We start from the raw sequence: 14770 nt of genomic DNA, 5'->3' as shown, positions 1-14770 counted from the left end.
ATCGAAACATTTAAAGATCTGAGCAAATAGAAATCCTGCAGAGAGTGATTAGCACAAAGCTTGGAAGAGGTTCCTGATATAGAGATAGCAAGCTTGATCTTAATCTTAGCCTGGTCTATTGAAGTCCATTTATCCTCAAATCTAGCATGGTTTCTGCAAAACCAGATTGTGTTAACAGTGTGAATAATGGCAGCCACCACCACTCCTTTTAAAAGAGGGCTTCTCTGCTGGTTACAGTTTGAGAGGATAGTTTCCATAGAGGAAATATCAAGTTGTGTCTAAAGGATTGAGCTTAGCCATTGCCAAAGAAGAATAGCAAAATAACAATCCAGGAATAAGTGATTAGAGGTTTCTGAATTGTTCTTGAAAGGCTACACATAGAAGCCAAATTGCAGCCCCTTGTTTGAAGTTGATCATTAGTTGGCATTCTTCTATGCAACAACCTCCAAGTAGTGAATGATTTATAGGGAGGGATAGAGTTCGACCATATCATTCTGCACCAGTTCCTTGGATTAGAAGGCAAAGCTAAGTAAGAGAAGACATCGTTGAGTGATAATTGCCCATCATTAGAGCCCTCCCAGGCAAGCACATCAGGATTAAGAGAAATACCAATACTAGCTATTTCTCTAGCAATGTTAGGAAAATTCTCAGCAATAGGCTTAGGAATAATCCACTTGGAGTGGAAAGTGAAATCAGCCACAGAGGCCATGAGAGAATTATGCAAGAAAGAGGGGATGCTCAGGGAGTCAATTAAGGGAATAGAAGGCCATTTGTCACACCAGTAGTTTATATTCATGCCATTCCCAAGTATCCAAACAGAGTTGTTCAAAACAGTAGGCCAATTTTTGTTGATCCCAGGCCAAATTGAAGATTTAACATAAGAATTATTAGCTTTGTGCCTAGCTTTGAATCTTTGCCTATAGAATATAGCCCATTCTTGATCAGAAGAAGCCATCTCCCAAGCCAACTTAAGTAGAGTTGCCTGATTTAAGGTCTTTAGAGATTTCAACCCCAAGCCACCAGACTTATACGAAGAGCACACTACCTGCTAAGAAACTGTTACCACTTTCCTAACTGAAATGTCACCTGACCAAACAAAGTTTCTTATGCACTTATCAAGAAAAGAGAGTAGAGAGGCAGGCCAAGAGTACACATGAAAGTTATAGGTTAACATGCTTTGGATGATTGATCTAACTAACTCCATCTTTCCTATCGATGATAGCAGGGAACCTTTCCAAGAGGACAACTTGATGATGATTCTATCAGTAATTGCTTGCAAGTGGATTTTCTTAGGCTTTCCTTTGAAAATAGGAACACCCAGGTAATTGAATGGAAGGCTACCAGCAAAGAAGCCTAGGATATCAGCTAAATTAGCAATCTTCCTGGGTGAGACATGTCCAGTATAGAATTTGCACTTGTTCAAGTTAACCACTTGACCAGAGGCTTGGGCATAAACATGAATCAAGTTGGTTAAGGCCAACAGACTTCTTTTTAACCCTCTGCAAAAAATTAAAATATCACCAGCATAAAGGACATGGCTTGGGATGACCAAGTTAGAGGGCCTAGTGAAAGGGGAGATAAGGCCCTGATGCACCATCCTGGAGATTCTCCTACTAAAAACCTCCTCAGCAAGGCAGAAGAGCAGGGGGGAAAGAGGGTCACCCTGCCTAACCCCCCTTTTACATTGGAAGAACCCCACTGAGTGACCATTCACATTTATGGAGAGCCTAGCAGAGTGGAGAATGATCTTAACCCAATTGACAAACTTGTCATTGAAACCAAAACTGCTGAGAGTGTCCAACTTGTCATTAGAGCCAAGTCTCCTGCAACACTCTCCCAAGAATCTCTTCTGATCACCATCCCTGCTATTTAACTCTTCTGATGCTTCAATTAAAAGGCCTAAACACTTTAGGTTTCATAACATGTGGCTTAATCATTGGGATTGCAAAAGAGTTGTTTCCGAGGTTTGGCAATTGAACTTAGTTGGTTGCCCTATGTTTATCCTTGCTCAAAAGCTCAAGATTCTCAAAAGGAAGCTAATTCTTTGGAACTCAAATATCTTTGGAAACTTGCACTTATTGTGAAAATTGCTCTGGATGCTGTCAAGGATATTCAGCATAATATTAATTGTTTAGGTCCCAATCCTGATCTGCTTGAGGAGGAGTTTTGGGCTCAAAAGACTCTTGTTCAAGCCTTGGTGGTGGAGGAGGATTTCTGGAGATAAAAGGCTAAGCTCTCATGGCATACCAGGGGTGATAGAAACACCAAATTCTTTCATAAGGTGGCTCAGATTAGACAAAAGTCCAAAGCTCTAACTGCTCTAAAAGATGGAGACAAAATTCTATCCTCTCAGGATGAAATAGCTAATCATGCTCTACTTTATTTCTCTGATTTATATGCTTCTGATAATGCCTCTACCCCGAATTCTTTAATTGCCTCTGTCATTCCTGCTTTAGTTAGTGAGGAGGACAATATCATTCTCTCCAGCTTGCCTTCTTTTGATGAGATTAAAGGTGTGGTGTTTGATATGAAAGGAGAGGGGGCTCCTGGGCCAGATGGGTTTGGTGGTTGTTGCTACCAAGCTTTTTGGGAGATAGTTGGCCCTCTGGTTTGTGAGGCTGTCCTTCAGTTCTTCAGCAAGGGTTGGATTTTGCCTAATCTTAACTCTAACTCTATGGTGCTAATCCCTAAATTCCCTGGAGCTTTAAGAATTGAAGACTTCAGGCCTATAGCTCTGGCCAATTTCCAACTAAAAATAATCACCAAGGTGATGGTTGATAGATTAGCCTTGATTGCTCCAAAAGTTATCTCTATTCAGCAGAGAGGTTTTATTCGTGATAGGCATATTCATGGCTGCATCTGCATTGCCTCTGAAGCCATTAATCTTTTAGATTGCAAGTCTTTTGGAGGGAACATTGCAATTAAGCTTGATATAAGGAAGGCCTTTGACACAGTGGATTGGTGTTTTTATCCTATTGAAACCGTGCATTTAACGGCTACAATTTAAACTTTAAAATGGCCTGCAATGAAGCTAAAAGTGTGTTGTCCCATGCAGCTTGCAGCTTCTGGCTTGTGTTATCATTCAGCAATGGTGTCTTCACAAATTACTATGACTATTAATTCAAAAGCATCATAAGTGTAAGGCATTGTAAGACATCTTCTCTACTCATACCAGAATATATTGTCAAGCATCTTCGACCATGCCTTATAATTCAAAGGCATCATAAGTGTAAGGCATGGTAAGACATCTTCTTTACTTATGCCAGAACACATTATAAGGCATCTTCGACCATGCCTTGTAATTCAAAGGCATCGTAAGAGTAAGGCATTGTAAAATATCTTCTCTACTTATACCAGAATACATTGTAAGGCATCTTCGACCATGCCTTGTAATTCTAAGGCATCATAAGTGTAAGATATTGTATGTCATCTTCTCTACTTATGCCATAATACATTGGAAGGCATCTTTGACCAGGCCTTGTAATTCAAAGGCATCATAAGTGTAAGGCATTGTAAGACATCTTCTCTACTTATGCCATAATACATTGTAAGACATCTTCTACCATGCCTTATAATTCTAAGGCATTATAAGTGTAAGGTATTGTAAGTCATCTTCTCTACTTATGCCATAATATATTGTAAGGCATCTTCTACCCTACCTTGTAATTCAAAGGCATCATAAGTGGGCTTAATTCAAAGGCAACAGAGGCTATTGGTATGTAATTAATATATAGATATGTATGATGTTTATATATAGTACTGTATTTAATTAATATATAGGTATATATGATGTTTATGTACTTGATACTTGTTTATACCTAGTTTATTTAATTAGATAAGCAATCACAAGTTTTAAAAGTAATTGTTATGTTTATTTATATCGACAATTGTTAGTATATTAGTATTTGTTGTGTACAAAACTTGAACCTTCAATCTCCTCCACTACACCCTAACCATCATACCACTTTATAACTCTTTTTTAAATTTGCTATAGGTGAGTCTCGAACCCACAACCTCCTTCCCCCTCATATCTTAAACTCATTTACCTTAACCATCAAACCATTTTATGACTCCTCTCATCCATGGTATTGACAAGTTAGAGTTTGGAAATCTCATCTGGTATTGACGAGTTAAGGTTTGGAAATTTTAAAAATATATTTCTCCATGATAATGACGAGTCCTTATTAAACTCGCCAATATCATTGATGAGACCTATGTTATTCAAGTTAGGGTGTCTTCCATCTGTAAGGCATCTTCAATAAGGCAAATGAATATGTAAGGCATTCAAAAGCAAATGAATTCAAACCTTACATTCAAACCCTACATACACATCATTCCATGAGATGCTTTCATCCATTGGAAGTTGGGTTTTTCCAGCCCTGCATGCATAGTTTTGTTCCATTGCCTTCATTTCACACACCCACCCTATCCTTTGTGATATATTCATGCATGCTCTTCTCATATACTTATGTCTGCCTTCATTGAATGGTCATTTCACGCATGCCTTATTTACTTAGTGTAAGGAATTTCAAGCATGATCGTTTTACTAGTTGCTCAGCCTTTATCATTTGTACGGCATCTATCTATAAGTGAAATTTCACATGGTTACTCAGCCATTTACCAAACTCATGTGGCTTTCATTCCATGCCTTTAGTGTGTAGTGTATTCATCCATGGCCTTTAATTAGAGTTTAAGTGTGTAAGTGTATTTCTTGCATGCATTTCCTAACTTTAAGTGTGTAGTGTATTCATGCGGCATTTAGATTGTTATATATAATTAGTTTGTTAAGATGAATAAGCTAAGTTGGTAATAAGTTTGTATATAATTAGTTTATTAGGAATATTACTTAATGATAGGAATATTAGTTTGTTATATATATATGATAGTAATATAACTCAATGATAGTAATATTAGTTAAATGAGTTTTAATATTGTTAAGTAATATTAGTTAATAACAATAATACTACTTAATGATAGTAATGACGTTCTTACTATGTTTTTAAATGAGAAAATAAATACTCCAATATTTTGAGATGAAATACGTGAATAGTAAAGAGCTGGATATAATCACATTATATCATTTAAATACGTTAATATAAATAGAATTACTTTGTAAAAATAAGGATCAATTAATAAATTATTGATTATCTGAAGGTTACATAGAAGTCTCATTCATTTCTCTGGGACACAATGGGCATATCTTCATGTTATTCCTCTCACTTTTACATCATTCACATTTTCTAATTTGTTGAACTTGAACTTCATCCATCTTAATGTGAATGTGTGTAGTCTTTGGATTTCTAGTTTTTTTTTCTTACACTTAAGAGGATTATGAATGAATGTTAGACTTGAATAAGCGAACCAATATTCTGCATTACCAATTGGTTGAAACTCATATCCATACACCTTTACAAGATTATCTAGCTAGTAAATTGATGAGATAAATTGCTTGCAAACTAGATTCAATGAAGGACATGTTGCAATGACATGAGAGCGTGTCAATCTTAAAAATTGAAATTATCCACAATTACACTAATTGTCAGATAGTTTCACAATATACACCATAACTTGATGACAACCAGATCTAGATATAACATCAACCTCAGTGACTCTAGTCTCGCGTGAAAAAGTCTGAACCAATTGACATGGAGTTTGACATTGATTTTCTTTAATCACCTTTGTCAACTCTTCACAGTATATATGATGTGCCATAATCATATTAGTCGCTTTATTCCCATGCTCAGTAAAATATTCATTTAATGTGAAGTATGTTGATGTCACAAGAATAGTGATAAAGATGGCTTTAGATTCTTTCAGAACATTATTAATGCATTGTGCAAGAATATTGGAGATGTGGTCCGTCTCCCTTCGTTTTTGGTAAGGCAAATCGCAAGTGCACGATGACATCGTCAAGTAATAAAATATCGATCCCACGAGGACCGAAAAATTCATTTATTTATAACAATTAATTTATACTTAACTTAAAGATGAATTAAAAATGAATCTCGAACAATTGAACAATTAACAAGAATAACTTTGAAAATAATAAAAAGTATTGAAATCTAATTTAGGAAGAGTTCTCAATATAAGGGTTACCGCCTTTACACTCACAAATCCTTGTTTTGCTCCTTTTCATGAAATTTAATTTATGACGGTGAATTGCTATTTAATACGTATCATCCTCTCTCGAGCTCCAACACATGTACTCAATTGAAGTCGCACATACTCTCGTAGTAGGGTTATCAATCAAATCATTTACTTGGATCTTCTATCCAATCGCTTCGTAGCAACCCAAGGTGAATTTCAGAAACCCTCGAGAATTCTAATACTACACTTGCGAATTAGGATTCTAGTTTTAATAAATGAAGTTAGATAGTTGCATTCACCAATCGGTCCTTCCCCAATGTATCCAAGAGGTGTAATTTATTGGTCAGACAACTCACACGAATAAAACTTAGTTTAATGATTCAAATCACAATACTCAATGAAATAGAAGTAAGAACAAGTGTTTATTGAATGTAAAAGGTCATAGCCTCATTCCTAAAAACAAAGGGAATTACTCACCCATGATAGATAAGAGAATACCAAATTCTAAATTCGATAATTGTAAAAGTAGAGTGTTCCATCCTTGAGGGAAGATCCTCATTTATCCTAATTACAAAATATTGGGCTAAGCCTAACAAAACAAATCTAAAAAATAGAAATAGAATATAACATCCACGACCGTGGGTATATGTGGTGCCTTCACTTCAAATTGCTTCTCTTCTATTCAGACTCCAATGCGACTTCTTTTGGCCCTTCAATTGGTCTTCAAATAGCCTCAACACTGAATTCCATTTTCTTGCACCTAACCTCTATTCGTTTTTGCTGCAATCCATCCAAACTACACAACATAGCCAAAAACATTCTCTCAAGCCGAACAAAGAGAGATAGAAGCTAAAAACAATCATAAAGTCCTAAAATACAAGTTAAATGTAATGCAAATATAGTATAATTTCACACTCGTGAAATCATCTCAAGTTTATCTCTTGCTTGTCCTCAAGCAAGTATTATGTCTAACTTTCACAATCATGTATGAATGGGGATAAAGAACCCAGGACCCAAAATAACAAGCAATCCAGTGATAGTTTTGAAACAATCCAGACATCACGACAAGACAATTATAAAGAAACTAAATTCAAGCTAAGTCTTTGAATCATAACAATTGCAAGAATTAGGATCATTTTTCTCTCATCACTCTCATTTGTTTAAAGGTTATAGTGTTTCACTCCAAAATTTTCATGAAAGTAAATTATCATAGACTTCATTATAGACCAAATCACCACTGACTGTATTTGAATAAATGAAAAAGAAAGAGGTATTTAAGTGGTTCTAATGGGGCAAAAGTGAATGATTTATGTTAAGATAAACAAATAAAGGATAATTCAAAAGACTTCCAATTTTTCCTTAAAATGCTTAAACTTTTTAGATATCTGATTGAAGCAGTGAGATTATCTTAATAAGCCTTATTTTGTTATATAATCATTTTTTGATCAACACTTCTCTTTATAACATACTTTTTCAATCTTTTCTCGTTTTATTTTATTTTTTATTTCTTTTGATTCATTCTTATTATTTTTCTAAAAGATAAATGATGCTTTTTATTTTCTATTTTTCACCTTTTTACGGTTTGTTTCACTATACACGTCGTTTTTACTTTTCCCCTTGTTTCATCCAAACATCACAAATTACCGTAAACTCTCATTTGAGTAGCTATGAGAAATAACTAAAGTTTAGGCTCAAAAGTCGATAACTAATGAGTTTTCAATGTTTATAGCAAGCGATTGAAGATCAAAAGAAGAAGTCCTAATTGCCTCTATCATTTTAATGCATACAGACAGACTTCAATCTTGAAACTATCATAAATCAAGTTCTAGAATGTATAATCCTAGAAAATTATGCACTCGTGAATTTAAATTAGAATCCTTATAGTGTTTGGCTCAAATTTCACGCATTTGGTACATTCAACAATAGTTATGAAGCAAAGACTTTTATTAAACCAAATTTATTTCACAATTGTCAAATCTAATGTCTTTCATGTTATTATTTTATCAAAAGTTTTTTTCTTCAATGGGGGTCATATATCAGCAATCATAATTCATGCATATTTATTCATTTAAAGTTGACAGATAACATGTAGAACAAAGCAGAAGATAAATAAGATATAAAACATATACTAATGCATGATAATATGAATATTAAATATAAAAATATTTAAAATCTATATGGTATGCATGACATGAATGAACTATCTAAATGAAAAACCTACTCAAGCTTAGAAATTTACATTATCCCCAATGTAAAATCTAAACAATAAGAGAAAGAAAAAAGAAAACTTATGGGTTAGGTAGGAAGTGGTTCTGACTTATGTATCAATTATAAGTGGTCGATTTCATTACGTTTAGTAGAAGTACCTGCAAAAGAAGGGGCAAAAGTCTCAAATGACCTATATATCTTAGAGAGACTAGGTGCAAAAACCCATTGTGAAGGGCAACTAATAGGCAATGACGTGGTAGCCCTTTTCCCTGTAATGTTTTTATAGTTCATGATATTTTTAGTGTTGACACTATATACATTCCCCTACAAAGGCTTCGAACTTAGGGAGGAACTAAAGCCGACACTAAAACACTAAAATTAATTAATTTAAAAATGTATCTCTAATGTGGGTTACCTCCCACAAAGCGCTCGTTTAACGCCATTAGTATGGTGGTTGATCATTGCGCATCACATAGAATCCAATGAACTCATGCCCAAGAGTGAAGGGAGTTTTTTTAGTTTCATATTAGGTGTTTTCTCTTTCTCTCAATTATAACCCTCAAGCTCTCCTTATGTGGGTTGCAGGGGAGTGGAGAGCTTGCATTTATAGATTCATTATCCTCGGTCACTTCCTCATCAAAATTCAAAGTGTCACATACCTACATGCTTCTCTCCAAAAGATCCTCAAATTTCACTTTAGGTACTTCCTCCTTTAGTACTTGGTTCAACATATCAATCAAGCAACATGAGACCTTAAGAGAATATTGTTTAATAGATTTAGCAATATCAAATTCAACATTTTCATCCCCTACAATTACAGAAAGTTTTTCATTTTTAACATCAATCATAGCACCAGAGGTAGCAAAAAATGGTCTACCTAGTATGATCGGAATTTGTGCATCTTCTTCCATCTCTAGTATTACAAAATCCGTTGGAATGTAGAATTTCCCAACTTTGATAAGAATATCCTCTAAGATGCTTATAGGGAATTTAACTGACCTATCCGCTAATTGAAGTGATATAGTAGTGGGTTTTAGTTCACCTACGTCCAATTTTTACACACGAATAAAGGTATGAGGCTCACACTTGTTCCTAAGTCAATAAAGCACCACCACAATTAGTGTTACCAATTAAACATGAGATAAAGAAACTACTATGATCTTTTATTTTATGGAGCAATTTATTTTTAATTAAAGTGTTGCGCTCCTCAGTTAGAACATTGTTTTCATAATCCTCTAGTATTCTCTTTTTTTTTATAGAATATCCTTAAGAAATATCATGTACGCAAGCATCTCTTGCAGTACCATTCACACTCTTTTTCTCAAGTTTAGTAAATTGTTTACATTCAAACCATTCACACTCTTTTGATCCACACGTCTCACATGATGCAGTAGATCCAATAGCATCAGCATGGTATTTTTCCAGCTTTCAATATCTTTGAGAAAGGTTCTCCAGCGTGGAAATTACCTTTATCATTTGATTTCCTTAATATTATGTACCAGAGTCTCTCCTTGGATGATGTCTCCTCTTGTTCGCCCATTGGTGATGATCGGAAACCGCATTCTCTATGATCTTTGAAGCAACATCCATTTCTTTGCACATGAAGGCACCACCTATTGAAGAGTCCAACAATTGTTGTGATGGAAAGTCTAGCCCACTTTAGAAGTTCTGAACCATCATTCAACGTGGAATACCATTATGAGGGCAAGCATCAGTTACCTCATTTAATCTTTCCCATGCCTTCGCAATTGACTCCACATCCTTTTGACTGAAGTTTTAGATGGCGTGGCTATCGTGCACTGTTTTGGAAAGAGGAAAGTATTTGTTGATAAAAGTCTCCTTCAAATTTCACCATGTTGCTTGAAACCCAACATTTTGATATCTTAGTCATGTCTTAGCTCTATCTCTAGTGGACTATGGAAACATGCAGAGACGAATGACATCTTCTAAAGCCCCATGGATCCTTACAGCCTCATAGAATTCCAAGGACTGGTGAATATTAGCATTCATATCTTCATGAGCTGCTCCCATAAATTAGTTTTGCATCACCATTTGGATCAGAACATATGGCAAACAAAATTTCTCTGTCTCAATAATTGGGCAGATTATTCTAGGATGTGAACTACGAGCATTAGGGGCTGCATAGTCGCGATGTAGTTTTTCATCTCATTCGGTCATTGTTTGTACATGCACACGTCTTTCTCTTTCTTTGTCTCTTTGTTGCCTTCTTCTTCTATGGAAAGTCCTTTTTGGCTCTGAGTAGTAATTGGAATTTTGCATAAATCAAGTGGGCAAGTACCAAGAAAAAGGAAAGCGCATAATACACTAGAGTAAAGTAATGAATTAATTGAGAATTAGAGAAATTTTGACATAGTCTCCAGCAACGACGCCAAAAACTTGGTAGGGAAAATCGCAAGTGCACGATTATATCGTCAAGTAATAAAATATCGATCCCACGAGGACTGGAAAATTCCTTTAATTATAACAATTAATTTATACTTAACTCAAAGAGGAAATAAAAATGAATATAGAACAATTGAACAATTAACAAGAATAACTATGAAAATAATGAAATGGATTGAAATATAATTTAGGAAGAGTTCTCAGGATAAAGGTTATCGTCTTTACGCTCACAAATCTTTGTTTTGCTCCTTTTCATGAACTTTAAGTTGTGAGGGTGAATTGTTCTTTGATATGTATCATCCTCTCTCGAGCTCCAACATATGTATTCAATTGAAGTTGCACTTATTCTCATGGTATGGTTATTAATAAAATCCTAGACATTTCTATCCAATCGCTTTATAGTAATCCAAGGTGAATTCCATAAAACCTAGAGAATCCTAACACTAATCTCGTGAATTAGGATTCTAGTTTGAATAACTAAATGGTCAGATAGTTGGGTTCACCTCTCGGTCCTTCCCCAATGTATCCAAGAGGAGTAATCTGTTAGTCAGACAACTCACACGAATAAAATTCAGTTTAAAGATACAAATCACAACACTCAATGAAATACAGGTAAGAACAAGTGTTTATTGAATATAAAAGGGCATAGCCTCAATACTAGAAACAAAGGGAATTACTCACTCATGATAGAGAAGAGAATACCAAATTCTAAATTAGAGAATTGTAAAAGTAAAGTCTTCCATCCTTGAGAAAAAATCTTCATTTATCCTACTTAAAAAATATTGAGCTAAGCCTAACAAAACAAATCTAAAAAATAGAAATAGAATATAACATCCATGATTGTGGGTATATGTGTGCCTTCACTTCAAATTGTTTCTCTTCTATCCAGACTCCAATTCGACTTCTTTTGGCCCTTCAATTGGTCTTCGAATAGCCTCAACACCGAATTCCATTTTCTTGCACCTAATCTCTATTCTTTTTTGTTTCAATCCATCCAAACTATACAACATAGCAAAAAACACTCGCTCAAGCCGAACAAAAAGAGATAAAACCTAAAAATAATCATAAAGTCCTAATTATATCTTAAAATGCAAGGTAAATGCAATACAAATATAGCATAATTTCACACTCATCAAGCTTATCTCTTGCTTGTCCTCAAGCAAGTATTATGTCTAACTTTCATAATCATGTATGAATGACGATATAGAACCCATGACCCAAAATAACAAGGAATCTGATGAGAGTTTTGAAGCAATCCAGACATCAAGACAAGACAATTATAAACAAATTCAATTCAAGCCAAGTGTTTGAATTATAACAATTGCATGAATTAGGATCACTCTTCTTTCACCACTCTCATTTTTTAAAGGTCATAGTGTTTCGCTCCAAATTTTCATGAAAGTAAATTACCATAGGCTTGATTATAGACCAAATTGCCACTAATTGTATTTGAATGCATGCAAAAATCAAGAGATATTTAAGTGGTGGTGATGGAGTTAAGGTGAATGATTTAAGGTGAGATAAACAAAGAAATGATAATTCAAAAGGCTTCCAATTTTTTCCCAAAATACTTAAACTTTTTAGATATTTGATTGAAGCATTGAGATTATCTTAATAGGCCTTATTTTTTCATTCTTATTTTTTATTCATTCTTATTATTTTTCTAAAATAAAAATGATTAATTTATTTTCATTTTCACCTTTTTATGGTTTCTTTACTTTACATGGTCTTTTTACTTTTTCCATTGCTTCATCTAAACATCACAAATTACTCCAAACTCTCATTTCAGTAGCAATAAAAAATGACTAAAGTTCATGCTCAAAAGTGGGCAACTAATGAGTTTTCAATGTTTATAGCAAGCGATTGAAGTTCAAAAGAAAAAGTTTTAATTTTCTCTATCATTTTAATGCATGCAGACAGACTTCAATCCTGAAATTATCATAAATTAAGTTCTAGAATGTACAATCACAGAAAATTATGCACTCATGAAAGAAAAAAAGGTTTTTATGAAATTGTAAATTTAAATCAGAACCCTTATTGTGTTTGGTCCAAATTTCTCACATTAGGTATATTCAGCAATAGTTATGAAGGAAAGACTTTTATTAAAGCAAATTTAATTCGTAGTTGTCAAATTTAATGTCTTTCATGTTATTATTCTATCAAAAGTTTTTTTCCTCAATGTGGGTGACATATCAACAATCACCATTCATGCCACTACTACATTTTTTACCCACGACAACGTTTTTATTCTCTACGGTTCTAAAACCATGGTCTTAAAGTATATTTGGCCACAGTTTGTAATAGTGTTGTCCTATTTATAATTTTTTTATATTTATTTAATACAACGGTTTTAATACCGTTCTTGAAGAGGTTTTTAAAACAAAACCGTTCTCATTTATATTAGGCCACACTATCCCTAACATAACTAATTAAGAAACCACACTCGAAACCCTCCTTACTTCATCCTCTCTAAACCACATCTTACTCTTATTGTTTACTCTTAAAATTCGAAGCAAACTTACTTCATCCTCTCCAAACCACATCTTACACGCTTCACCATTGACGAAGCAAACATCTTCTCCTCCACGCTTCACCATTGACGAACCCTTCCATGCAAACTTCCTTTACGAACCCTTTCATATCCTTAAGCAAACTTTGATTCACCATTGATGAACCCTTCCACGCTTTTATCCTTTACTGGAAACCCTTTACAAACCATTGACGAACCTCCAAACTTCCTTTACGAAGCGGAAACCCTAAATCCCAATTTCTTCTTCAATTTCACCATTGACGAACCAAAAATCCCAACATTCTTGAGGTTTTTTTGACAAAACTCACAATTTCTTCTTCAATTTCACCAATTAGGTTTTTCGTTCGCTGCTAATGTGGATTTTCACTTCTTTTGAGCGCTCTCTGAATTAGCTCCATTGAGGTATATTTTTTATGTTCAACATTATTCGGTTCTTCTCAATTTATAGATTCTGGAGTGTGCATTTTCATGCTCTGTAAGTTGTATGGTTCTATAAATTGCTTTTAAATTATGTTTTTTCATTTATGAGTCACTTTTTCTTATGTATATTGGTGAAATGCTTATGAAAATTGCTAACCATGGTTTAAAATAGTGTTTGGTAATGAGACATAACCTCTTGCTTCCATGTTTCATTATTTATTGTTAACAACTCATACCTAAATGTGTTTGATGGAGTTGGAATGTAAATATACTTGTTGTGATTAAGGTTTCTGGTTTTGCTCGTGAGGTGATTCTTTGAAATTACCATGAAAATTCTTTAATGTATGAAATATTTCAATCAGTTGATTGAATGAATATATGGTTGTGATGTTACTTTCCACCTTGATACCATATATCTAAAAATAGTGTCAATCTGAACTCATAAAATTTGTACTTTAAGTAGTCAATCTTGTAACACCGCAAATTTTACGATTTTGAATTATAAGACTTTACTAATATTTTCACTAATTATATATTCGAAAAATGAATTTCTGGGAATTTTCGGTAAGGAATTAGACGAAACTCTAGTTGAGTTTTATTCTTGAAATTTATTTCAGATTTTGTGCTAAATTTTGGTAATTTTCTGAGACAGTCGGTTCTGAACCACTGTCGAGGCCAAAATATACCCGGTACGGCTCAAAAAGCATTTTTTTGAGTTCCGTAACTCGGAATCGAATTCCGATCACGCCATTGGCTTTGTAATCACATTTTGAGTTAGGATAGACCCTGAGTTGGTCCGTAACTGTTTTCTAGAATATTTTCACTCGGAATGCCGAAATTCGAAGTTACAACCGTAAAGTAAAATTGGGCGATCATTTTTGACTACTCGAATATTGCCGACAATACTCGAGCATGGTTTTAATCACGCGCATTTCATAGAAGTCGTCGCGTCGCATGAGTTACTTCACAAAATCTAACCACTAAATCTTATAGATTCCACTACCACCAAATCCCCTAAATCACTCACTTAACCCATGATTCACTCACCTTCTTAGATTTGCTAGATTTCCTTGGAAATTGGGTTTAGAAATCAGATTTCTCCCACCCAAAAAATCTATAAAT

General features: G+C 34.3%; 1 protein-coding gene across 1 annotated transcript; it reads right to left on the bottom strand.

The window, feature by feature from the left end:
* LOC109363572 lies at positions 293-955 on the bottom strand. Its single transcript, XM_019609831.1, has one exon. It carries the CDS (start codon positions 953-955, stop codon positions 293-295), a length of 663 nt encoding a protein of 220 aa, XP_019465376.1.

This window comes from Lupinus angustifolius, chromosome LG13 (genome assembly GCF_001865875.1).
Source record: "Lupinus angustifolius cultivar Tanjil chromosome LG13, LupAngTanjil_v1.0, whole genome shotgun sequence".
Taxonomy (NCBI): Eukaryota; Viridiplantae; Streptophyta; class Magnoliopsida; order Fabales; family Fabaceae; genus Lupinus; species Lupinus angustifolius.
The sequence above is the reverse complement of the archived record's forward strand: the minus strand, read 5'-3'. Positions and strand labels throughout refer to the sequence as shown.